The sequence below is a fragment of the Coccinella septempunctata genome, chromosome 7, assembly GCF_907165205.1.
Source record: "Coccinella septempunctata chromosome 7, icCocSept1.1, whole genome shotgun sequence".
Lineage (NCBI taxonomy): Eukaryota > Metazoa > Arthropoda > Insecta > Coleoptera > Coccinellidae > Coccinella > Coccinella septempunctata.
In genome coordinates, this window is record NC_058195.1 from 17,100,623 (window position 1) to 17,127,546 (window position 26,924).

Consider the following 26,924-nt stretch of genomic DNA (forward strand, 5'->3'; position numbering starts at 1 on the left):
TTGACAACACACAACAAGTTGAATTTCATTGCTTTTTTGTAGCCCTTGAAGTGAATTTTTCGACTTCGACCGTAGACACAGAAAACTCACCGGACTTTTACAAATATTTACAAAGAATCTAACAGTGAATCCAGCAGTTCCAGCTGGCACTCCTCCCAACCGTTGATGTTCATCAGGAGTCCAGATAGTACGTCCTCTGGAGCAGGCTGATGCACAGGTTCGGCGATGACGCTCTCGTTCGGCATAGAAGCAGGTACGAATCCTCTTGTGCTCTGTTCGCACTTGAGCGTCGACGGTTTATCCTCCACCTTCTTCGTTTTCACTGGACATTCCTCCTCCGAATTTTCCACGTCCGTCTCTCCGCATATCGAAATGTTGGACAGGATGTTGTGTTTCCTCTCGCCCGTGCTCTGGTACGGCCGATATCTCTTCGTCTTATTCACCGGTTTAGGCGCGTTTTGGTGCCTGTTCCGCGGCGCGCGCACGGTCAGACTCGATCTGCGTTTGGCCCTTCTGGACTCCTCGAGGCGCTCCAGGTCCAGCTTCCAGAAGCCCCCTTTGCCCGGCTCGTCCTTCGATCTGGCTACTTTCATGAAACACTTGTTCAGCGAGAGGTTGTGCCTTATTGAGTTCTGGAAAGAAAAATTTTCGCCATATGAAAAAGATGCCGTAGATTTGTTTCGTTTTATGGCACCTTCGTTGTGTATATAGGGTCAGTCGAAAATGCTTTCCGAACTTTCTGGGGGTGACAGTACATTGAAAAATAAGTAGATATATGTATACAGTAGATCAAAACCAAGAAATTTTAACCACGCATTCTGCATTAAAAATAAGCCCTAGTTTGTCATGTAAACATATGTCGAGAAATGTTTCCTCTCCGAGATACGGGGTGTTAAAATTAAAGAAAAAAAAATTTTTTTAATAATAACTTTCACACTGCTTGAAATATTTTTATGAAATTTGAGACATAGATTTTGGGCGTCAAGGAGCACTTTTTGCATACTATAATTTTTTTCTATTCTTCCAGTGGCGTCCGTACTGCAGCGGGACTGAATATTTTCAGATAAAAAAATAATACGCCACTGGTTTTTCCGACAATAAAAATTACTATTTGAATCCTTATTTAATTTGCAGCAAATCGGTTTCTTGACTTTTTGCTGTAGGAGGCACCGTTTTCGGTTAAAAAAATAAAACACATTCTCATGCATGAAGTAATCGCCAAAATTTGATATAGCAATAAAAAGCTTACTACTGGTTTGTAGCAATTTTCTAAGATTAGATAAATTCAACACACACCCAACTCCTATTTTGAGAGTGGTGTGGCCTATTTTTTTTTTCATTTACTCGTGTCGTTCACAAAAATAGTCTTATTATTATTATGTTCCTACCATATCAAATTTTGGCGATTTCTTCATGCATGAGAATGTGTTTTATTTTTTTAACCGGAAACGGTGCCTCGTACAGCAAAAAGTCAAGAGACCGAATTTGCTCCAAATTAAATAAGCATTTAAATAGTAATTTTTATTGTCGGAAAAACCAGTCGCGTATTATTTTTTTATCTGAAAATATTCAGTCTCACTGCAGTACGGACGCCACTGGTAGAAAATAAAAGAAATGATATTATGCAAATAGTGCTCCTTGACGCTCAAAACCTATGTCTCAAATTTCATAAAAATATTTCGAGCAGTGTGAAAGTTATTAATAAAAAACATTTTTTGTTCAATAATTTTAACACCCCTTATCTCGGAGAGGAAACATTTCTCGATATATGTTTATATGACAAACTAGTGTTTATTTTTGATGTAAAATACGTGGTTAAAATTTCTTGGTTACGATCTGGACCACCCTTTATAGTTTGATAAATAAACTCATATAGCCAAAATTCATATTATATGTTGATAAAATGATATTATTACTGCGATTTTCAACTGGGATTTTAAGAAATGACAGTTTATATTCGTTCTCTGAACTAACTGATATGCTTTTTATGCTTGGCGAGTACTGAAATGCAAATGCTGCTGAAAGACGTTATGCAGAGATGTTTCCCGCTCGACGCGTTCCAAATTCGAGAACAATTTGAAGATTGTACTGCGTGAAACAGGATGTAAAACAAAAAATAGAAATGGTTGCTGATCAAGAAGTGCGAGAACTGTAAATGTTGAAGAAGAAGTATTAAATACTGTGGAACAGAATCCGGAAAAAGGTAAGTACTATAGGCATTCAGCAAGACGAATAAACACAACACAAGCGAATGTTGCCAGGATACTCATCAAAGAGCAACAGCTACACCCTTATCATTATTTGCAGGTTCAAGAACTGTTACCGCGTGACAATGAAATAAAGGTGAGATTTTGCGAAGAGTTACTGGAAGGAACTCGAAGATATCCTGACTTTTTGAACAAAATATTGTTCACAGACGAAGCAACATTTATTAGGAACGGTGTTTTCAATTCGGACAACCTCATTGCTGGGAGGACGAAAATCCACACGTTGTTAAAGTTACGCTTTTTCGATATAATTTCAAAGTAAACGTCTGAGCTGCGACTTTAGGAAACAAATTCGCTGAATACTACATGTTTCCCGGGTCTCTAGATGGTACAATTAATGTACCTCAACTTCTTGGAAAATGAGTTATATATACGATATTAGAAGACATCTCCCTTAACATACGTCCAGAAATCTGCTGTATGCATGATGGAGCACCACCTCATTATGTAAGAGTTGTACGTGAATGGCTGAATGATAATTTTCCTAATAGGTGGATAGGACGAGGCATATACGCTCCTATATCATGCCCCGCTCGTTTACCTGACCTCAAGCCACTAGATTTCTCGATCCGGGGTTTTATGAAATCTAGGATTTATGCAACTGAAAAAAAATTGCCTCCTACGATTCTTCATTTTTGAGTAATTAGCAAAAACTGAGATTTTGACGATTTCGAAAATTTCTCATAACTTTTTTGTCTTAGGAATTACCGATCTGAAAATTGAACTTTCTACAGGCTTTTTTTTTACATAGCTTAATTTTTATTAAAGGCAAACTTTTATTGCATTTGTTATTTTCGAATTGGAAAAAATCTTTTGTCGGTTGACACTACGCATAAAAGTGCCTAGGAAGGTTAAAGTTCCATTTCTGTAACTTCAAAGACAAAAAAATTTGATATTTTTGAATTGGAAAAAAATCTTTTGTCAGTAGATTCTACGTGTGAAATTGTCTAAGAAGGTTCAAGTTTCAGATCTGTAACTTCAAAAACAAAAAAGTTATGAGAACTTTTCGGAATCGTCAAAAACGCAAGTTTACCTAGTTCATAACTCGAAATCTGAAAATGATAGGACGATTCCGTTTTCAGATTTGGATTAGTCATGAAAAAAGACATCGAGAATGTGCCATCTGTTTTCTTCTAGCTGCTATGGTTCTCGAGATCCCCTCAGTAGAAAACAATTTTCCCCACCCTGTATATGTCCAACTCTTGAAACTGAGTTGGACGCATATATCCATGGAATATTTGAACGTTTTGTAAAATAAAAGTATTTTTCATATTTCCTCGTATAATGCGCCATTTTCGAGTAATTGGATGTTCAAAAATTGAAAAGTATCTCTGAAATTAGAAAAATTGGATACTTTGGCTGAATACAACTCTGTCTAAAATATCCACAGATGTGTAATGTCACAGACTTAGCTAGTTATTCTGAAGGTAATTTTGTTTTTCCAGATTGGCATAGCTCATTATGAAAATTTAAAATGGCTATGTCTTTTTATCAGGCCGAATCGGAAAAAATGATATAGGAAAAAAGTGTTTCTTTTGACCTCAAGAATCTCCTGTTAAAATATTTTTACGAATCAAACATTCACCCTGTATACATATCTACCTATGATCAATCATTCGGTTATTGGGTAGGTTACTCACCTGCCAACTAGGGTGTGCTTTCCTATAGTACAAAAAATTTTCTCTTATCCACTGATATATTGCCGACAGCGTCATCTTGTTCCCATTCTTTCCCATTGCCATACATATAAGCGTAGCGTAACTGAAAGGAGGTTTCTTATCTCCATTCTTCTTATAATAATTTATATTAATAGTTAAATCTTCTTGACTAGAATTGTTCTTTTTCTTTGGTTTGGGGGATACAGGGGGTGTGGGTAGGTTAGGAACCGACATAATGTTCGTGATGTTGTGGAGCCAGTTCAGACTTGTGAGATCTGTTTCAGGTGGGTCATCGTTCTCGCTCTTAGGACTCAGCATGACCGTGTTGACGTGGTCGGTGTTGTTCACCTGTATTTCTGAATGTTCCACCTCGAATTCGGATGGTACTGTTTTTCCATCCACGACGTGTTCTTCGAACATCACCTGAAAAAATAGTAAGTATACTTACTAGCTTGCCGTACAGTGGCTGCTGCATTTGAAGTGCAGCCTGCTGAACAGTTTTTGCACATTAACTACTGGATTTACTTTACAATATAGCGTGCTGTACTGTTTTTTTTGCACAGTGACTGCTGTATTCGAAGTGCAGCTTGGCGTTCAGTTTTTACACAGTAACTGCCGCATTTAAGGTGCAGCTTGCTGTACAGTTTTTGCACAGTCACTACTGCATTTGAAGTGCAGCTTGCTGTACAGTTTTTGCACATGACTGCTGCATTTGAAGTGAAGCTTGCTCTACAGTGATTGCAATACCATCGATATATTTATTTGAAGTGCAGCAACGATGCACTAGTGGCTGTATGTCGAAGAAGGTCAAACGCAGTTTGTACTGTACAGTTCAGCAAGACATATACGGTCCGTTTTGGAACAGTTACTGCATTACTATCGCTGCATTCAAATGAGACGACGCTGTACAGTTTTTGTACAGTGGCTGGATTTCAGTGTTTGCTGGGATGTATTGTGGATCTAGTGTGTGGGCGAGGCATTTATATGCCATTCTCATGGACATCTGATGACGAGGCTCTGCTTTTGTTGCCTAGTATGCCATAAGGCATGTAGAAATGTAAAAAAGAAACGGTCGTAAAATCTGATCCTTCTCTCTCGCAAATTTTGAACTGCATTTCTTTCTGGTCGGGTAAGTTTTCACTTTTCAGCACTTCATAATCTTCGGATTTTTTTGTATTAGTTTTATTTATTAGTGTGATTTCTTTCGTAAAGATTATCACAGCCACCCGAATCCGAGATGTCAATAATTCTTAAATGGAGTATGACTTATTTGTGAAAAACCTAAACCGTTTCAGATATCAGTAAATACCTTGTGACTTGTGAACATTAATGGTCTCAATGGAGTCGAAAAATAAAATCGAGGTTTCAGAACACGAGGACAATATTTTTTTGATAACGTAGGATAATATGACCATAATTTGAATTACTGATGAAAATTTATTAGTAGGTATCTACAGATTAATATATGGAACTGAACAGAACTGGTATGTTGGTCGGACCAGCCAAACTCAGCACCGCAACAAAAGCAGTCTACTGTAGCACACAGACAAACTCAGAGAGATAAATTTCTCCTTTTCTTCACATCATACTCAGAAAGGAGATGATGTCAGAGGGGAAGTGATTCTTGAGTTCCTCTAGATTGAGCCTTTGAGAGCCAAAGACTCCAAGTCTGACACTGTCTGCCGCCGGGCAGTCACAAAGTTATGTGCTCAACCGTTTTGTTCTCCTCTTGCCAGAGTCTGCAAAGTGGTTCATTAACGATACTATGTTTGTGTAAGTGAGTTCTGAGCCTGCGATATCCCATGAAAAACGCCTTTATAGATCTGAGATTGGTTCTAGACAATCCTAGCCATCGACTGGTGTTTGGACTGGAAGGTACTGAAATAGCCCTGTGCGAGTGACGCAGTCCAGGACGGTTGCGTGAGTATTCCATCTATTGTTACGTTCCCTGATTAAGAAATTAGAGATTCCTATAGTTGGTTCTGGGCCAATAAGGGCTGTAGTTGCGCCATCTCTGGCTAGAGCATTCGATAATATTCGTTGCCTCTGAAGACTGAGGGTCTAGGTACCCAAATAAGTTGCAGTCTTTTGTGACTTTGCATCCGAGTAGCTGTGCTGATTTGCATGTGTCAGCTGCGAGAGATTCGATAGCAGCTTGACTATACGCTAGGATTTTTATTGACCTACCCGTCCAACACATGTCAAGCAGATGGTTGGCACATAGGTCAATGGCGAAGATTTCTGACTGAAATGCTGTCGCCGACCTGCCCAGACTAACAATGACTTCTTCTGTCAGTGTTCCACGACTTTAGACTCCGGCTACATCAGAGCCCTGTTTGCTTCTGGAGCTATCAGTAAACCAACAAGATCCTTGTAAATAGAATTCCTTGTGACGGAGCTATTCGTCTCTGCTTGGAATCAGAGAACTGAAGGTTCCGCCCATGCTGGTTCTTGTTATTATCTGATCAGTTATCATGCCCATCACTTCGTCCGCCTCCAGTTGGGCTACGAGCCGATTGGGCACGAAAATGAGTCTTACCTCTCCCTGGACAAGAATGTGAATGGGATGGAGGTCTAATAGCATCTCCATGGATACGGTTCGAGTAGAGCAGAAAGCGCCTGATCATCATGAGGCATGCCGTTCCCTGGAGTTTTGAAAGTTTGTTTGGTTTGGCAATACCCAGATATTTGGCTTCCTCCACAAGTGGAATAGACTTGAGGTGGAGAATATGAGGAGAAATTTGACATTTTCTCCTCCAAGTGAAGGGCACAAACAAGGTTTTGGAAGGGTTAACACCTAACTGACTCCTAGCCCGGACAAAGATTACAGTGTCTCTACTCTATAATCTCTCTAGAATCTTTGGCCGTGGGTTTCCTTACCCTATCCCCTAATGACCTAATTTCTGGGGCTTCACGCACTGACAGTAGCAAACAATCTTTCTCTCAGATGTGCCACACCATCTTATACTGTCACGAGCCACCCCTGTCAACTGAGTCAACATATGTAGGTATCCCCAGAGATGAACACTCGTTCATGGTTCTTGGAAGTACTGATAAATCAGTTCTGCCATCGAAACAAACTTCACCCCAAACCATATAATTGTGCCACGGCGACAAGTATGGACTTCTTTATCAGAGGTTGTTTCCTCTTATGAATATACGTGTCCGCAGTCGTACTCGTCGTCAGAAAAAGACCATATCCGCATAGCCATTTAACACTCCAGTGATCCGGGGTAACCCACTGTAATATTGGACTCTTGTGTTCGAAAGTGATTGGGCCTTGGCACGTGGTCTACCACTTCTGGTTCTGGCTTTTGCTGTGTTTGCATCGTTATCGGATAAAACTACTCTTGGCATAATGAAAATATGAATTTCAATTGCGAAAAACCATTTGATTTTATTGAAAACGAAAATGAAAATTAAATATGCATTTCTGACAAACCTTACAAATGATTAATCTTTATAGAAACTTACTTCACCAGAGGAGTTAGATGTTAATAAAATTGCAAAAAAAAATTATTTTTTTATACAGAAAATGCATCTTCGGAAATAATCAAGATCCTCAACTTTTGACGAGCAGTTTATTTCTTCTGATTATACTTACTTCCGTGGGGAAACTAGGGCCACTGAAAATATTCTCCTGGTTCATTTCGATGAAATTCGAGTTGTCAGGTCTCATTTGCATCTGCAAAACTTGATCGTCCACTATATACTCCGCATTCACTATCCCGTTCTCCGTTTGATAGTGAATTTGCAATATCTGATTCTCCGGTATAGTCATGACATCACTGCTGTTGATCTCCACGCAATTTTGAACGTCAGGCGGCAGGTATTCTATATTTTGAGCATCTAAAATAGGCATATTTTGTAGGGTTTCCAGCGTCCTTTCTTCGGACATGCGAACCCCATCGTTATTGTGGCAATCGCCTTCTAAATCGTAAAATAAATTCTTATCTATAGTTATTAAATCTCTGTTCGATATCTCTACACTCATTTTGGACGGGTAATCTGAATTTATATCACAATTCGTTTCTGATTCCATTTTTTATACTTTGCATTTTGAGCATTTCACTGAGCACAATCGTACGGGTTCATGGAGCAATTTTCACATCTCTTCTTCATCAGGATTCATCTGAAACAGAGAAGGATAGCGTAAATTGTAAGGTTCGTAAATTGTAAGGTTCTGGAAACAGGAGGTTTCTTGTTTTCCATTCGAGAATATACAATCACGAATTTTCGTAAGCATATTGAAAAGCCGAAACGTCAGCTTGACATAATACGCCAATATGAACGCCCAATATGAAAAACAGTACGATAAATCGATAACAGCTGTCAGGGGGTCAAGGGTATATAAGTACTTGGTAATTGTAGTTTAGGTTTTTCAGAAAGAATTGACCAGAAGAAAATATAAGAGGGGACACTATTATAGAAATTGAATATAGATTACAAAACTTACATAACTTTTTGGTTTACACAAATATCTTTTTACGAATGTTTCGGGTGAGTGTATCCTATTAAAACGTAAAAGAACTAGACAATTATTTGTGTAAATGAAATAAATGGTTTTATTTTTATTTTTTTTCGAAAGAAGACGAATTTCACGGAAAAGGGGAATTTCAAATGTAAAAATTTTTGGCTAGAAGACAGAAGAGCTAGAGCAAAACGGGGGAAAATAGAAAAGTGGAAACCGTAGCCTCTTATATTATACCTACTTCGTTTTTGAGTTATTAGCAACAATTGGGATTTTTGAAAGTTCCCATCCTTTTTTTTTTGGAGTTACAGAAATGAAACTTGGATCTTTTTCAGACACTTTTTACGAAGAATCCACTGACAATCTGAAAAAAACATTCCCTTGGATTTTGGGGCAACGTTTTGTTTTTTAAAAATGTAGGTAAACAATTGAATTATATTGAATTTGACATCTTTGACTCGAAAAATAATCGCAGATTTCAAAATTATACAGGGTGTTTCCCAATTAGACGTGAATCTTGGAGGAGGTCTTATAGTATCACTCATTAGCTGCCGTTTGAGTTATATTTATTGATAATCAAAAACCAACAGTTTCCGAGATTTTTGAGTTCTTGTGTTTTTCAAAAAGTGTCTCACCTCATTTTCGTCAATTTTTTCTACGTTGGCCAAGTTTGATGATTTGGTATATGAAGAAAAGAATAATCAATTTCTAATTTCAATTTGCCTGCAACTTTCGAATTCATTATTTTAAAAACTTGCCAAATTGCTTCTTCATTCCCTAAAACAGTTTTCGTTAAAATGTAGTCACTAGTTTCGTTTCAGCTTTTTTCATACGTTTCACATCTTTTTCATACGTATCATATCTTTTTCTGATGAAAATAATCCAAAATTATAATCAGACTTGGTCAACGTAGCAAAAATTAACGAAAAATGAAGTAAGATGAGAAATTTTTTGAAAAATTTGAAGAACTCTAATAATTTGGAAATTGTTGATTTTTGGTTATCAATAAATATGGCTCAAACGACAGCAAATGAGTGATACTAACACCTCCTTCAACGTTCACGTCTAATTAGGAAACACCCTGTATATAGATATGTACACTGTTTTCTTCTGGACGTCGCTGAAAAGTGAATTACTATGTTGATTGATCGAATTTTTGGCATATTTTCAAAAGCATAATTTAAAATTATTGTCATATATACAGGGTGTTCGAAAACAAAGATATAGACCAATGTTACACTTTTTTGAATGTAACACCCTATATTTGACCTCAAAAATGGAATGGGAAGCTCAAAATGATGAGTTTCTTCAGATCACTTCACACCTTAGTGGCACCCTTTACGAGATAAGGGCGATATATTGAAAATATGGAGTTTTTTAAATAGCAATTAATGAAGAAACTACTCCTACTCAACTCTGGGATATACAGAGTGATCATAATTAATTCTCAAACTTCAGCTATAAATAATCGTCAAAAACTGATGAAAAACTATAAGGTTTAGGTGTAGGAATACCTTAGTTTCGAAATTAATTTTTACGTTCAACGAGATATACCTAAAAATACCGGTTGTGCCATTTGAAGTAAGAAAGTTCTTGATGATTATCTCTAGTTGATGTTTGAGAATTAATTATGATCGCTCTGTATATTTCAGAGTTGAATTTTTCTTTATGTATAGGAGTAGCCAACTGGTCTACTCGAAAAAATACTGTCTCATTAATTGCTATTTAAAAAAACTCCATATTTTCAATTTTTCGCTATTATCTCGTAAAGGGTGCTTTTAAGGTATAAAGAGATCTGAAGAAACACATCATAATTTGAACTTGCCATTCCATTTTTGAGGTCAAATACATTTGAAAAAGTGTAACTTTGGTCTGTATCTTTGATTTCGAACATCCTGTATATATGACAATAATTACAAATTGTGCTTTTGAACACCGTACACACACTAGAAGAAAAAATTTTCAAAATATCTTTATTTACTCCCGGTATATATATTCTCTGTTATTTTTTTACCTTGCAAAAAAACATAAATTATTGAGTTAAGTAATTAATCGAATTTTTGGCACTTTTTCATCACATCCCCTTTATTTCCACCAACAACAATAAGGCAAGCATATAATATGATACATAGAAAGGTAGGTATGGAATCCTTGGAATCCACAGAATAAGTTGTCCAACCCACCACTGCTTTTCCCGAAAATAGGTGGAATATCCCCTCATTACTCGTGGGCATGAGAAAATTCCACGTAAATCATTGAAGCACTGAATGGAATTGGTTGTCATTCAACATTCTTTTTCACTTGAGTGACAATCCTTCGGAAACAGATAACTAGTTGCTTCGTTTGTCATTTTTTTAACGATTGAAATATCAATTCGCGGAAATATTTCTCTATCTATATAATACTCGGAACCCAAATAAAATTTGTCACTTTGGTCGATCCACTTTCAATACGTACGTCATGTTTTATTCTACTTCTTCTAGATTATTTTCCTGCATAACTCAACAATTTTTTTATTGGATGAGATATTTGGATTGTCATCATTTTGTTTTATACAGGGTATCACAGAATTAAAGGATAATCCTAAAACATCTCATATCGTTTGGTATGTTTCTAATTCAGTTGTAAATACTCTCGGATGGTATGAAAATAATTGTTCACGGTTATAATACAATAATATAAGCGTGAAATTTTACACAGGAAGTCAGGTAAACATGAAATTCGGCGATTTCGGAAAAACTAATTTAATATTTGAAATGTTGTAAGGTTTTTTTGAAACAGGTTTATCTTCATAATTGTAATATAAGCTATATCTTTATTTGAAAGAAAACTATTTTGAAACTTATTCTTATTTGAAGAATAATTTTTCGATTATTGAAAGAATATTTCTCTCCAGTTGTCAAAGAGCAACTTTTCTAGTAATAGAGTTCAAAATTTCATCAAGTTCGATGCGACTGTTCGGTCTTGACAGATTTTCAACTGACCATTGATCACTGACCCATCTTTTTGGAAATTTTCGAAAGTCCTCTTTCGACACGCGTATCTCCCAGAAAAATCATCGTAGATCCAATATGATACATATTCTAAAAGAGCAACTCTTCTTGTAATAATAAATCTCGAAATTTCATAGAGCTCGTTGTGGCGGTTGCAGGAGTGATGTTTGCCTGGGGCATAACTTTTTTTTAAAATTCTGTAAGGTGTTTGTTGATATTAAATATCAATCAATCTTTATAATTGTAATATATGCCATATGCTCGAAAGAAAACTACTTTGAAACTCATTCATACTTGAAGAGGGAAATAAAATCATTTTTCGATATTCGAAAAAATATTCCTCTCATGTTCTCAAAGGAGGGAGGGGGCATGGCCCTTATGCCCCCTCTCCCACTGGAAGGGCCCTCGGCGAAACCTCAAAATATCACAAAATGAACTATTCGTCACATTTCATTAGAAAATTTGGAGTTGAGATTTTTTCCCGAAATAATGACAAGACCTATGCTGTGTTTCTGTGCATATTCATTGGTATATATTCCATAAAGAATATTTTACCAGGAAAAAACTGATATACATATTTGATTTGCAAGTACATATATATACAGAAAAGTAACGTGGTATTGAAAAATCATCATTTTGGACATTTTTTCATAGCACCCAATAACTTTCGTATGAGGTTTTTAAGGATAATAATCTATTTATTCTAGGATATCCTTGATATACTAGAAAAAAAAAACAATGAGACATTCAAATGCCCAATAGAATAGAAGAGTCTTACTATACTTAATCGTTCTGAAAATTTTCACTGGTCAGCTAAATGTGTCGCATCTTCGTGTTGAAAATTCTTCGCAAATTCAAGCCTCAATTTACCTTTTGACAAAGTATCCATAAAATCGCAGCGTGCACGCAAACACTCTGAATTCCACAGGGATCCATAGTCTACTAGATTCAGATCTGGAAATTGGAAGTGGAAGGAAGACAACCGCGTAGTTGTCGATGTTTCGGGAATTTCCCTAATAACAGGATATGTCGTCGAGGTTATCATTAATATTTATCCGATGAAATAGGCTCATGCCTTTCTTCGGTGTCCAAGGTCCATAGACATGTGATTGTGACGAAAACGTAAAAGCTTTACTCGTAATTCTACTTGCGGAAAAAAGAAACATAAACATAGTAGCTACAGGGTGAGCCTTTTACTCGTACACATGTTTTAACAGTAGATTATTGAGGTTAAAAGAAATACTTTTTTCCTATACTATTTTTTCCGATTCATCCATTTTAAGTTTTCACGATGTGCTATGCCACCCCTGGAGAAACAAAATCCCCTTCAGAATAACAAGTAATATCTATGGATTTTTGAATCAGAGTTGTATTCAGCCAAAGTATCATCATTCCGAAGCATCACAGATATTTTTTATTTTTGAACAACAAATTACTCGAAAACGGCGTATTACACGAAAAAATATGAAGAATAGGCACTATTTTACAAAACGTTCGAATATTCATTAGATAGCTTACAACTTAGTTCCAAGAGTTGGATTCTTTGAATTTTTATGGTACTTACGTAATAGTCATAATGAGAAAATCTTCCTCAGAAATTATAGAAGAAGCTTTAGATATATCATTTAGTCTCATGATAATAGTTCTGCTATAAATTCGATCAAGCTTGTTAGATGAGTTTGGATTTGTAGATTTCTCCATGATGATATACCTACTTAGTTTTTGCTGTAATCGATTGAAATTTAATCTGGGAGAACTCTGTATCTTCTGAAACTTTTTTCAGAAGATAGTTTTTGCTGCTCTTTCATTCGTTTTGATTTGTAAAGAGCTCTTAGGTTGGTTCTTCAGCATTCGTATGATATTTCATGTGTTGAACACTAAAATGTCTAGACCCTAAAAAGGAAAGCTATCACAGTGTTGTTTCATGTGTTACCGTAAAAGCAAAGAAATCTGCAAGGGGAGTAACTGTCCCAAGTTACAGGACTGCCCCAAGTCACCCGAATCAACCGGTATGTAATAAATAAATTTAATTCTGCACTATGTGGTGAGTTTGAGATTGGTGTGAGCTTGCATTTGTATCTGTATTTGTATGATTTTCCTTGTAATTTATAAATAGTGTTCACTAGTTCGAACACCCGTTTATTCCAGTATTTCATAAATAAATGAAAAAAAAATAAATAAAATCTGGTATCTCAAATAGACAATCACAAAAATAAATGAAAATGAGGTTTTTTCATCTTTCATCCTAACTACTCTATGAAAAAGGCATGTTTTCATTAACACTTCAAAAACAGTTGTCAGAAATCGATTTCTACTTTGAGGAAAAAGAAATACGAAAAGAATTTCGATATTTCAGATATTAATTTTCAACAAAACTTGATGTGCTGAAGTGTGAAGTGAAAAAAAAAATCATGAAGTTATTATGAAAAAAGTGCTTAGGTCAGTATAGATTCTTATAGGGATAAATTATACAAATCAATATACATAAATTAAGTAAATAAACTAACCCTTATTATCCGTGTAATATTATAATATTTGTAATCAAACATAAATTGATCTTGAAATCATTTGAAGAATTTCTGAATGTGTATTTTTAAATGAAATATGATAATATAAAGATTATAAAGGTTTCGATTCATTTTAGCTTAGTACCTACATAGTAAATGTAGAAAATATTTTTGGTTGCAGAATGGCGAAGGCGTAGGTTATTTCTTTCAATGAAATTGACTTCCACTCCATAACAGGACAATTCCAAAGTGTTCATCAATTTGTTTTAGTGCTGGTTGATGTTTTTTACATTATTGAGCTTTCATGATTTTCAGGATAGGCAGTACAAAAATTACCTGCAATGACATGGAAGTATTCCATCTGTTCAGAAATTTGTTCCTTTCCTTTTTTCTTTCACCACGGATCGGCTCAGTTTAAAAGATACAGGGTGTTGAAAAACCATAAAAATTTTATTTTTATTTCTACCTTACAAACGGTTTTATCGAATGAAATTAATTTCGGAATAGGTATAGTTTTTAATTTATTTGATGGAGCTTTCTCGAACACAAGATACCACCCACGTCTTCCAGTTTTCTCATTATGACCACTAGATTAGGTATACTAAAAATGACAAAGATTCAAAGAACCCAACTCTTGAAACTAAGGTAGACGCTATCTAATGAATATTTGAACGTTTTGTAAAATAAAAATATTCTAGATATTTTCTCGTATAATGCGCCGTTTTCGAGTAATTCGATGTTTAATATTGATAAGTATCTGTGAAATTTGAAAAACTGGGTGTTTGGCTGAATAAAACTCTGTTTAAATGATACACAGAAAGTAATTCTGATTTTCCAGGGGTGGCACAGCTCATTATTGAAACTTGAAATGGCTATATCTTTTTATCAGGGCCGAATCAGAAAAAATGGTATAGGAAAAAAGTGCTTCTTTTGACCCCAAGCATCTACTGTTAACATTTATACGAGTCAAAGAGTCGCCCTGTGAAAATGTGGTTACACTGATAATTTGTCTCACCCAAACTCTTCTCGAAAGGAGGCGTTGTAATTTTGATATTATGTTGATTTATAAAATTAGTAATCATTTTTTTGGGGTGTTTCGTTTTCGTTAGTTTGTAGCCATTTTTGGTGTCTAGAAAATCATTTTTGCTTATTGATTTTTTCACAGAATTTCTGTCAAGTTAAATATACAGTTTATTGTATTATATATGTAAAATCAGTAAAATGACAAGTTTATTGTTCAATAAATAAATAAATAGTAATAGATACTACTGTAGGTCCCAGAAATAATTCTCTAATTCTTTTTGAAGATGTTTATCAAATTCAAAACAAAAGGTATATAAGGTCAATGAATTATAGAAGCAGATAAGCATTGCAATAGAGCACAGAATATCAATCAACTTCCCTTTGAAATATTTAAATGGGCAAAAATTTGTGGTTTTCCGTTAGTTGATGCATAATGCTATGCTATAGTAGATGTCCTGGGCCCATAAGCGAGCGGATATATGGCCAATTTTCATTCATGTGTTACATTAGGGTATCTCCTAGTTTTTTTAGTTTATTTTTTGCATTCGCTGTCTTTTCTTCATTTTCACATTCCCCAATATGTCTGGCAACATCGTCGGGCAATTTATTCGACCGGCCTGACGTCATCAGTGACCACCGCGACTATGGCAGATCAATAATTTTCCAGGATCGCGGGAGGTAATGTCTCGTCATACCGAACGTAGCTCCATCTCAAATGCTAATCTTTTCACTATCAAAAGAGGGTCGGTGAGGGAAACGATAGAAGGGTACTTAAATATTTATCGTTTCCAAGTTACGATTTGACAGGTGTGGGGTCCCTGAGTGATTCATTGAAATGCCATGCGATTATCAGATAACATGATGTTCTCCTAACTATCCGCATGCAGTGAACAGACCTGCGGCTTTTTTTTTCGAAAAATTTGACGATGATCTTCATTCCTCTATCCATGACGTGGTTTAATGAACTGCTGGTCTCTTTCACTACGTTGAAAAACTTTCAATACCTGTATGAACCAAGAATTTGCCCTACCCTACCCCAACATGAGTTTTCAATAGATACATATGCTGGTCGACTGACATATCATTTCAATCATCTTTTCAATGTGAGTTTGAACATGCTATTAATAGAATTATAGAAATAAATTATTGACCAATAATTTATGTTATCTATCATTAAAAGGGATTTGTTTCCCGCAAAATCTTATTAGAGATTTGAAGCTGAAATCCGCCAGTTGATTTTTAAATACCCCATCTTCTGTCAACGAACCCCTTAGTCGCAACCCCATATCCCTATCGTGGGTACACCGATTGGGCTCGTTGGAAAGCTCAAGAAATATGGGTTTTTGTTTTTAATTTTATTTAGTTTGTCAACCAACAACAAATTAGGACACTGAAACTTAACTGAGTTTCAATTATTTTTTGGCAATAAAATCGAATATTTTTCGTCAAGCCGTTAGTCGCAACCCTATTCAACTTTCGTTTTTCAAATGGAAACATTTACCACGTGTGGGCTCGTTGGAATGCTAACACAAAAGGAATATTTTTAATTTTGTCAATATGGGAAGAACCATGAAAGTCTTTTGAAAAAAAATATAAAATACTTAGTTTCTCAAACAAAACCTTAAAATATAGTACCTAAGCTAAATATCGAAGATATGAATTTTGTGCGTTACTTTTCACTCATTTTATATACAGGGTGTTTCCTAATTGAATGTCAATATTTATAGGGGTGATTTTTGGGCCCATTTTAAGACAAAAACTTTATATGAACATATGTCCTAAACGTCTTACCTTTTGAGATACAGGGTGGTAATGTTTTCAAAAATAAATTATTTATTATTAATATCTACAATACCACTTCAGATATTTTAAGGGAATGCATGCACTATGAATCAAGAGGCATTTTTTAATGTGTCACTTTTTTTTAAATTTCCACCAGTGGCGTTCGTACGTTATTCGACCTACCTATTTCGGCAGACATTGTTGGAACGCCACAGATTTTTCCTGAAATGAAAATTGTTTTTGAAATTCCCAATCATTTCGTACCAAAGTTGATCACTTGATTTTTTCAATCCGATAGATGGTTTTCGCTTATAAAAATGAAAAACGTTTCTCTGCATTGAAATAAATTACATTATGTATGTAAGTAAGAAGGAATTGTTACTTATCGTAGTGGGCTGTGGCCAAGAATTTGATATTTCTGTTGTCAGGGTGGTTGCATTATTAACAGTTCATCAGTCTTCAAATTCAGTTCTTCGGGTGTTATTCATTTTTGAAAACTTTACCATCCTATGTATCTCAAAAGGTAAGATGTTTAGGACATATGTTCATATGAAGTTTTTTTCTTAAAATGGGCCCATAAATCACCCACATAAATATTGACCTTCAATTAGGCAACACCCTGTATAGTTCGAAACCCTTTTTTTCAGGAAATAGAAATTATCTTCTTGCTTCTGAATTTTTCCACTACATAGCTGCTCGGGAAAACGTTCGCAGTTTCTATTTTCTACCATCATGGTAGAAAGGAGCCCCCCCGGAAGTTTTTGGATTTTGTCCTATGAAGAAGATGTCCTTCAATATAATAATTTCAGCTCATTCTTCACACAAATTCATTATCATTACACTTAAACGGTCAAACAAAGAGTTTTTTCTGAGGTTTTTATCTCTGTTTTCATGTATCATACGAAGATATGTATGGTCCCCGTTGACAATTTGGCTCTGCTTACACTGAGATCTGGAACGAGGAACAGGTTTTAGGATCTGTCTCTTGTTGCCATTTCTTTACACCCGCTTCATTGTTTTCCATACCATATGTACTCCAACTCACTGATGAAAAATGCCATAATTCCAATTAAGTTTTTTCCATACTTCCTTCCATTTTTCACTATTCAACCTCAATATTGTTACATAAATCCTATCTGATGATTTCAGTCTACTCCATTGAACTTTAAAAGAAGTTCTTTCAGAGTTCAATGGTCTACTCAGCTCAGGGGATGCATTTGAAGATGGAAGCATAAAACCAATTTGTGACACAGTTCGCTCTGGTTGCATGTAAATGGGGTACATTTTTTTTCTATTTACTATAGGTTACTATCAACCTAGCACGAAAGCGTAAATGTGCGTCTACAGTGTATTTCTTGATTTGTTATTTAGTTTCATTTCGGTTAGTATTATGAAAGTTAAGGTTAACAATATTTTCAGTAAGAAATATATGACACGTCTGGACTGTCTACAGTGTCATGGGTCTACTTTTATTTATACTTTTTATTAATGATTTACCAGAATACCTAAAATCAGTATTGGTGCTTATTTTTGCAGATGATATTTCTGTTGCCATTACTGCCGCGAATGTTGCTAAACTTGTCAATGCCTGTAAATGTCTTATTCAGAGTTTCATCGATTGGCGCCAGGAAAATGCATTTGTATTGAATTTTGTGAAAACTGAATGTATTCACTACTGTAACGAAAACATTGGGCATGACACTTTGGGCATCACCTATTTTGATACTGCAATAAAATATGTGGAACATGGAATATATATAAAGTATTTAGGTACCTATATACATTGACGAATATCTTAAGTGGAGCCATCACAAAGACATACTGAGTTAGAAATTGAATAAATCCTATTATAACGAGTTAAAAATTGTGTTTCAACTGGATGTTTGCCCAATTTATACTATTGCTTGGTTTACAGCCATATATCGTACAATATTTTACTGTGGGGTAATTCCACTTATGTAAACAGAATCTTTGTTGCTCAAAAGAGCACAAAGAATTGCCCGAATATTTTAAAACTTTGAATAATTTTGTCTGTTCTAACAGGAAAACTAAATCTCTGTTAGTGGGAAAGCGGTAATAGTCTGAATGAATATTTGAAGGATATTTTGTGACTTAATATTAATTTTGTTCTCTTCTTGGGTTTTTCAGATTTGAACATAATGTGTATTTTTTTTTACTTGTCTCATACATTTCGGATGTCTTAGAAGATGAATAAAGATTATTATTATTATTATCATATCATATAAATTTCTACCAGCAAACGGATGTAGACTTTATCTTCGATAAAGTTGTCTAAATCAGAATTAAATCAATTCGTTTAAGCATGTTGTTTATTCCTTTCATGAATTTCAAATTCACTTTCTATCGTATATGAATGAACAATGTATGACCGATTAATGATAGAGGGGTGAAAAACCCCAGTCACCCCCAGCGTCCTGTCACGTATGGTACGGCTTGACAGGTGAGAGGAAGCAAGGTAGTAGCCCGTGAAATAGCATTCTAGTGTTGACCATGTGAACCTAGTCAAGCAAAGAACATCACCTGTCCTTTTACTTATTGTCCACCCACGTAAAGGATCTAGATATCTCGTCATCAATTTGATCCACTTTGGGTTGAGTTTATAATGTTTATTGTTGTATTTTATATGACGCTAAGTAAGGAATCTTGAAAGAAGTTTTATGACTATACCATACCTCAAGATAAGAAAACTTCGTGATACTTTTTAGTGAAATAGTAACAAGAAATATGGTCAGATGCAAGGTGCATCATTGTAAATGCCTCTAAAATTTCATAAATATCTTCCTTTTAGTCTTATAGATATTTACCTGATCCTGATGGATGTTGATTCTTTAATCACCGTCAGTTATTTCCAAATACACTGCGCAAAAAAATTAACGCACATTCTGAAAATCTCAATTTTAATGAAAGTTAACTCTACATTGACTTTATAACTTATTTTTTATGTTCTCTCGGAAAGGTTTTGAACGAAACAAGACACATTAAATGGAAGAAAAATTCAGGATTTCACCGAATCTCATGTGAAAGAAGAGAAATGAACAATTTTCAAAATACTGAAATGCTGATAAGTGATTTAATACTTGGTATTTCCACCCCTTGCGTTGATCTCAGCTCGGCAACGACGGTTCATATTCAAAATGAGTGATCTTAAAATGTTCTGATCTTATCCTTCCCAGATTTCTCCGAGTTGGATTCCTGAGTCATTAAGAGTAGCTGGATGATTTTTCTGAACTTCTCAGCCTTCTATTGAGGTTGTCCCAAACCTGCTCAATCGGATTGAGATCTGGACTTCTTGCTGACCATTCCATTCGAGAGACTTCAACCTCTTCAAGGTACTCCTGAACGATACGCGCACGATGGGGTCTGGCATTATCGTCCATAAAAATGAAATTTTCACCAATGTATGGGGCAAATGGCACTACATGCTCTTCAAGAATGTTCCTTATATACTTATCAGCATTCATAGCTCCATTATCAACGACCACTAGGTCTGTGCGAGCAGTCAAAGATATTCCACCCCATACCAAAATCGATCCTCCCCCAAAACCAGTAGTATTCAGGAAATTGCACTGAGCATATCTTTCATGTGGACGTCTGTATACAAGGGAACGTCGATCACAATGGTAGAGGCAGAATCTAAACTCATCTGTGAAGAGAACTCTTTCCCAATCGGCCTCTTCCCAATGGATATGCTCTCTCGCAAAATCCAAACGCGCCCTTCGATGGGCTGGGGTAAGAGCTGGGCCTCTTGCCGCGATACGAGGCCTTAAATCATATTCTCTGAGGCGATTTCTTATTGTCTGAGTGCTAATTTGCACCTCATGAGTTTGCTCAAGCTGAATTTGAAGGAGGCGAGCGGTTGCAAACCGTTGTCTCAACGAAGAAACTCTCAAGTAACGTTCTTGAATGGTAGTTGTTACCCGTGGTCTACCCTGTCCTGGTCTTCGGACATTCATACCTGTCTCCCTGAATCGCTGCAACATTCTGGACACACTTGTATGGGAAACTCCAAACCTTTCTGCAATTCTTGTGTATGTCCACCCTTCTTCTCGCAAAACTACCGCTTGGGCACATTCCTCTTGGGTCAAATTGCGTGTTTCGCGTTGCATAGCGATCGAGTGTAGAAAATCAAACGAAAGAAAAACTATTGATCACTAGAATTGATCGAGAACAACTGATTTTAGCATGGAGCCAATACATTCAAAATTTTTTTTATTCCTGCTGGGAAAAAACATCTGTATTGAAGAAAACCGTTGAAAGTGGATAACATATGCATGCATAATTCTGATTAAAATAATTATCATTGAGAACACCTTCAGTTGTAGAATAAATTTGAGATTTCCATAATGTGCGTTAATTTTTTTGCGCAGTGTATGTTGAATCTGTTTTGAAAATCACCAAGAATCTGGATATATGTATTGAATTATTAGAAAAAGCATATTTCCATTCAATGAAAACTCCGAAAATAAAAGACACATTAACAAGTAATGAAGAAATATAAATGAACAACTGTACGTAATGTGTCGAATCTCTCAATACCTACCAATCTTTTTGCACTGTACAGGTAATGCATTTCATCGATTAAAATGTTAGGACATTGTTTGGTTAGTGCACGTGAGGGAAAGTTTATTTTGTGGCCCTTGCCTTCCACGAGGGCTACTGAATATTTGATTCTTGATAGACGGGCAAACATTTTCTTTCAGGTAAGGACTAATGATGGAAACTAGCGGGTTGTTTGGTATAGGGCGATGTTGATAAAATACGAGAACATCAAATCAGCTCTTGAGAGCCAACAAAATGTTAGCTACACACAAGGGGGAAATGTTGATTGAAAAGATCTATTAATGAAACGTCATTAGTGTTACTAGAATAATCAAACACTCCGCCGCCAGCCGTGAAAAAATCTCACAATAATAATAACATACATTCCTATGATATAATTTATTTGTTACTCATTTGCAGAAAAAGGAAAGATTTAGTGTTTAATTTATAAAGGCTGCACCCTAAATTCCCTCCAGAAGAACATTCTGCAATGGGCTATTTTACTAAATTTCAAAATAAATGTAATTGCAATCCTTATAATTCAAATATATCGAAATATATTTTTTTCAAATTTTAACATATTGCATTTTGTCTGTATTCACTTATGGAAATTCTTATTTCGCGTTCTCTCTTATGAACATTCTACGTCATTTTCACAATCCGGCAACGCCCATCGAGTCAATCATGGTCATGAAAGTTTTCTGATCACCATAGACTTAATAAATATATATATAGACATATAAACGTGGACTGAGCAATGCTAGCATGAAATTGGCTATTTTATAGAAAGAGAGAAATCATCGTCGGGCCATTACCTGTCTCCTTTGTTTTCACATAGAGGTGAGTGCGGACCAATCAAAAATCTAGAAAAAGACAACTAGCATGCCCGATTTTCAGTTTCTCTCTGTCACTTTTTTTGACTGCATTTCCTGATTAGATAGAAAGGGAAGGCACAGTCCATATCTCTATGATCTCTATGTTCTCTCTATGTCTATGATAAATATCAAGTTTGGAGTTCACATTTGACAAGAAAAACAAACAATGACGCAAAATGTCGCTGGTTTTAAGGAGACACAGATTACAGAAACAATTTTTGGATCTGTGGACATAAAATTCTATATCTTCTCGATCGGTCCTTCTGTTGTCGAATTAACAAAAATTACTAGACTTTAGTGAATAAGGTATTCTATGTGAGAAGCTTTTACATATTCGTATGTTTACTAAGTTTCGAAGGGTGTATTTCTGCAATTTCTGAATTTTGAGGCGAATCTTTCACGTGTTATATAACTAAAGCCTGTTTGCAACAGCCGAGAATTCTCTGGAGAATTCTCTACCAAATGTTGATGAGAAAACGGCAGAGATTATTTTGTACGCAACTGAACATTACAGTAACGGTACATAATTCACGGCGCATCATAGAGAAAGGGAAAGAGTCTCTTGTCTCTGCGGCGCATGAAATCTCGAGTAAATTTTCTAGAGAATTCTCGGCTGTTGCAAATGGGCTTAATGGAAAAGGGTTTCCATAAATAATCTTATATCCGATTTTGGAGTTTCAGGAAACTTGTCCAGACCTACCAGATTATTCAGGGGTTTGTATAGGGTTTTTCAACAACAACTTCATTTTATAAATCAAAATAAAACAATAAATTCAGATGACCATTGTCATCTGAAAATTTCCATCATTATTCAAATTTTTATTTCATTCAGAAAAGGAAGGTTTGGCAATTATGAATGGAAAATGATATCTTATAAATGTCCACCACGACCACGGTTACAGATGTCGATTCTTTCATCAAAGTTTTTAGTCTCTTTTCAACGAAATGGTGGGTCCATTTCGTTAATAACTTCACGAATTTTGAGTTTTAAGGCTGCAATCGATTCGATTGGCTCCTTATAAACTCTGTCTTTAACATAACCCGATAAAAAATAATCCAGCGGTGTTTAATGGCATGAGCTAAAACGAGCTAGCCCATTAACGGCTGAATTTCGTGAAATTATGCTATCAGGAAATTTGGTTTGCAATAAATCCATTGTTTCGGTAGATGTGTGACTTGTGGCACCGTTTTGTTGAAACCGCATATTTGAAGATATCCATATCTTCAACAATAGGCCAAAATTTAGTTGTTAGCATCTCTCGATTTTGTTGACCGATCTGTAAAACTTTTACAGATCCACAATTTTCATAGTGAATTTTATTATTTTGAAACGATTTGAAACAATTGCCCAAGTTTCTACTATAGATATGCCAAAAACTAAATGTCGAAACTTTCATGTACTTCCGGTGGGGCCATAGTGGAAAACAAAGTTCTTGTTAAAAAACCCCTTACTTTTTACGATCATAGTCCAAATCGAATTGATCGTGATCCTTTTATAACCTCGCCTCTAAGTAGCCGTTTAATGCCCAAATTTCATATTTCTTTAACCAGTCATATCTGAGGAAATTTCCGTTAGAAAATTATAATGTGAATATCAGTTCCGATCAGAACTAGATGCCGCAGATAATGGTCACATTCATTTTCATATTAATCAATTCCATGTCAGTCAAAAACCCTATTAACATTTTTTGGATTTGTTTAAAAATGTTAAAATTGGTTATCGTGTGTTATCCTAGGAAGTTAGATGTAATGCCGTAACGGACTTTTCAATAAAACTTTTGGAGGTGTACAAAATTGTAATCGATCATTTTCTTCTTCGTCTATCTCTTACCCAGCGTCGTCCATAAAAGCCTGAATTAAACAGCTTCCTGCACGACTTATTTAGAAGAACTTGATATCTTCAATATACAGGGGGTTTCTAAATTAGAGGTAAAAACGGAAAGAGGAGATTCCTTGAGTAATTTTAAGAAAAACAGTCTCATATATCAAATGTTTTTCTCTTATAGTATCTACACATCACAAAATATTCAATACAGAAGTTTAATTTGATGTGTCAAATCTAACAATAAATTCATTCTCTATAGCTTATCTACTAAGTGAATTTTTATGACAATTTGGTTTTTTCTGAGAATTTCGAGAGAATCGTTCAAAAATTTGTTCTCAAAATCGGTAGCAAATACGACAAAACTACAAGACACAATAATATTCAGTATAACAACAAATCTTCTTTTTACATTTTTTCAAATTAACATTGGCTCACCAAAAAACAGTTCTAGCAGGGGAAAATGGGGGACAGTGTTATAGAAAAAAAATCACCCTGTAGGTTTGCTATCGAAATTGGCATGTTACATGGTGTAAATTCTCGATTGTAATACCTATCTATGCCAAATTTCAGTTCAATATATTTTGAAGTGTGAGAAAAACTTCTTCCTTAACACCCTGTATCTCGAAAACGAATCTCCCTTTTTCGTTTGTACCTCCAATTTAAGAACTCCCTGTATAGGGAGGGTTTTTTTCAACAGAAGGTAGAACTGGTCAAAATGAAGCGTTTCAACAAAAATCCCCTATACAAAACTTTCAAAATTGCAAAGTTGAAAAAAAAATTCAAAACTGAAATAGGTCCTAATACGACCCTAGACCGTTTGTTAGCTGAATTATGGCAAAGCAGTGGGAAAAAATGTATCTCCTGATTCGACCATGTGGTTTATTCGTTTAGGATATTGGCTCGTTCGATATCTACGTGGTAATGAAAATGGAAACTTAGGATTTCCGAATTGTTCTCATTATTTTTTAGTAACTTACACGATTTTATGAAATGGCTCATTTCGACACCCACTGACAGAAGAGACAAGTGTAAAACATAGAATAATACTTCAAAATCTCACCAACAAAATTCGTCCAAATTATTCACGAATTTTTTCACAATACCATCACAATCTTCTTGTTCGAACTATCCAACAATCGTCGTAAAAATGGGATGAAATGGGGAAACATTATACCACTTTTTCAACATAACTAACATAAGCACTTCCAAGAAACTGCCTCGATTCTCTACATTTTTTTTCACCCTAAATTGCACGATACAACAATTATGATTCTCTCAAAAGTGACCTGATGCATATAATCCGATGAACTTGGTGCTGAACCATTCATTGTCCAGCCATATGTTCATGTTTTGTTTCGTTTTTGCGATGTCACCTTCCACAGTCCCGTACTTGGAATTCAAAATCTGGGGGTTGTATCTCAGCCATCCTGGATATTTTATATAGCCAATTTATAGCCGACTTATTTTGTTGAGTTCTACCTCCTGTCAAAAAAAAAGTCTCCCCTTTGAAAACATATACAGGATACAGGATATAAATTCCCATCAAACTCGGATATCTGGTTCCGGAGTTATATAAAGACAAACATACAGATCGAGAAACAAACTGACTTTCACATTCATAATATTGGTAAGGATTTTTGAAAAATGGAATTAAATGATTTCAATTTTATAGCAAAAATTTGTACGTGATTTATATCAGTGAAAAATTAACCTTTATGTATTATTTTTTTCTCATAGAAAATGAGGTATTTTATATTTCAGAAAAATATATACACAGAAACCGTGAAAATCTTCGTAAATGAAGAGATTTCATTTACTTTTCATTCAACAAAAAATTCGACTAAATTCAAACTTCGAACGTGAGGGTTGTTGTATGGATGGTTTGAAAATTACTATTTGAAAAATTATAGGGGTTTAATGATTCTATTATATATTACAAAATATTTTCAAGCTGTGGAAGCTGCTCTGTTTCCAATTGGAATCAAGGTTTATTTGCCCCATATATTGCAAGGAGATTCAACTTTTTGATTTCAATAAACGTTTTTTGAATTAAATCGTCGATCGCAACATAATCAAACTGATTTTGCCATGATTTTCACTAAGGAAATTCATCAACTCGTGAAAAATTCGGAAGTTTTCTCAGGTGTTGAGAAACATTCATAGAAAACTAAATCAAGAAGAATCATTCTAGATTTTTCTCGATATTACTTCGTACTTTCCATCGAAAAAAGATCCTACCTTGACTAGAGTACACTTTCCATCCCTCACTGCCACAAAAATTCCACTGAAATGCACTATATTCAACCAACAAAGATCATCGGAACACAAGCGAACTAAATGAAATGTGCGAGTTCATAGAAAAATCTATGAGCAAACATTTCGTTCGAATAACTGCAGATGCTTTCCAGGAACAGCATAGAAATAAAATGAAAAATTAGGTTTCGTGAATACCGCGCATTAAGTGGCGCCAAGCGGAAACAGGCGCACAATACCGAAGAGAAGGGGTGGACGCAAGGAGGGATGAAAAAATGTCGCGATAAAAAAATTCGGATTTCAATTATTTCCCTTGATTGGGAGTTTTAGTCATCGTCACGGCGTAATATTGTGTAATCTAATGGAGTATTGATTCTACAGTGGAATTTTCGTGAGTGCATGGGGTGATCAATACTAATAATCACGATATCTGCATCAGGAAAATATTTCTGGAATTCAACACATTAATTCAATAATTTTGATCTTACTGACTACTTCAGGGGTGGTTAGGTTAGGTTAAGTTATCTAGGCTACAATTTTGTGTAACACAAAGTGAGAGAGATATCAAAAAACAAGGTTATTATCTTTTTGCTCAAAGGACCAAACCCGCAGATTTTGTTTGGAAAATAGCTTTCGATTAAGAGTACTAAATTTTATTGGTTATTCATTTATGACTATATCTTTTCAAATTCAAATTGGCGCTAATCAAA

The 26,924-nt window shown here is 35.3% G+C and overlaps 1 protein-coding gene across 2 annotated transcripts; it reads right to left on the reverse strand.

The window, feature by feature from the left end:
- LOC123317145 (meiosis-specific transcription factor mei4-like) lies at nt 1-26,305 on the reverse strand. 2 transcript variants are annotated; one of them, XM_044903536.1, is made up of 4 exons: nt 26,200-26,305; nt 7,530-8,057; nt 3,908-4,348; nt 1-632 (listed from the first exon to the last, which is right to left on the reverse strand). In XM_044903536.1, exons 2-4 carry the CDS (start codon nt 7,965-7,967, stop codon nt 108-110), a joined length of 1,404 nt encoding a protein of 467 aa, XP_044759471.1. In that variant the 5' UTR covers nt 7,968-8,057; nt 26,200-26,305; the 3' UTR covers nt 1-107. The 2 variants fall into 2 exon arrangements, with proteins under 2 accessions (XP_044759471.1, XP_044759470.1); XM_044903535.1 differs by lacking the exon at nt 26,200-26,305 and adding an exon at nt 12,260-12,314.
- Nucleotides 26,306-26,924: the final 619 nt, after the last annotated feature.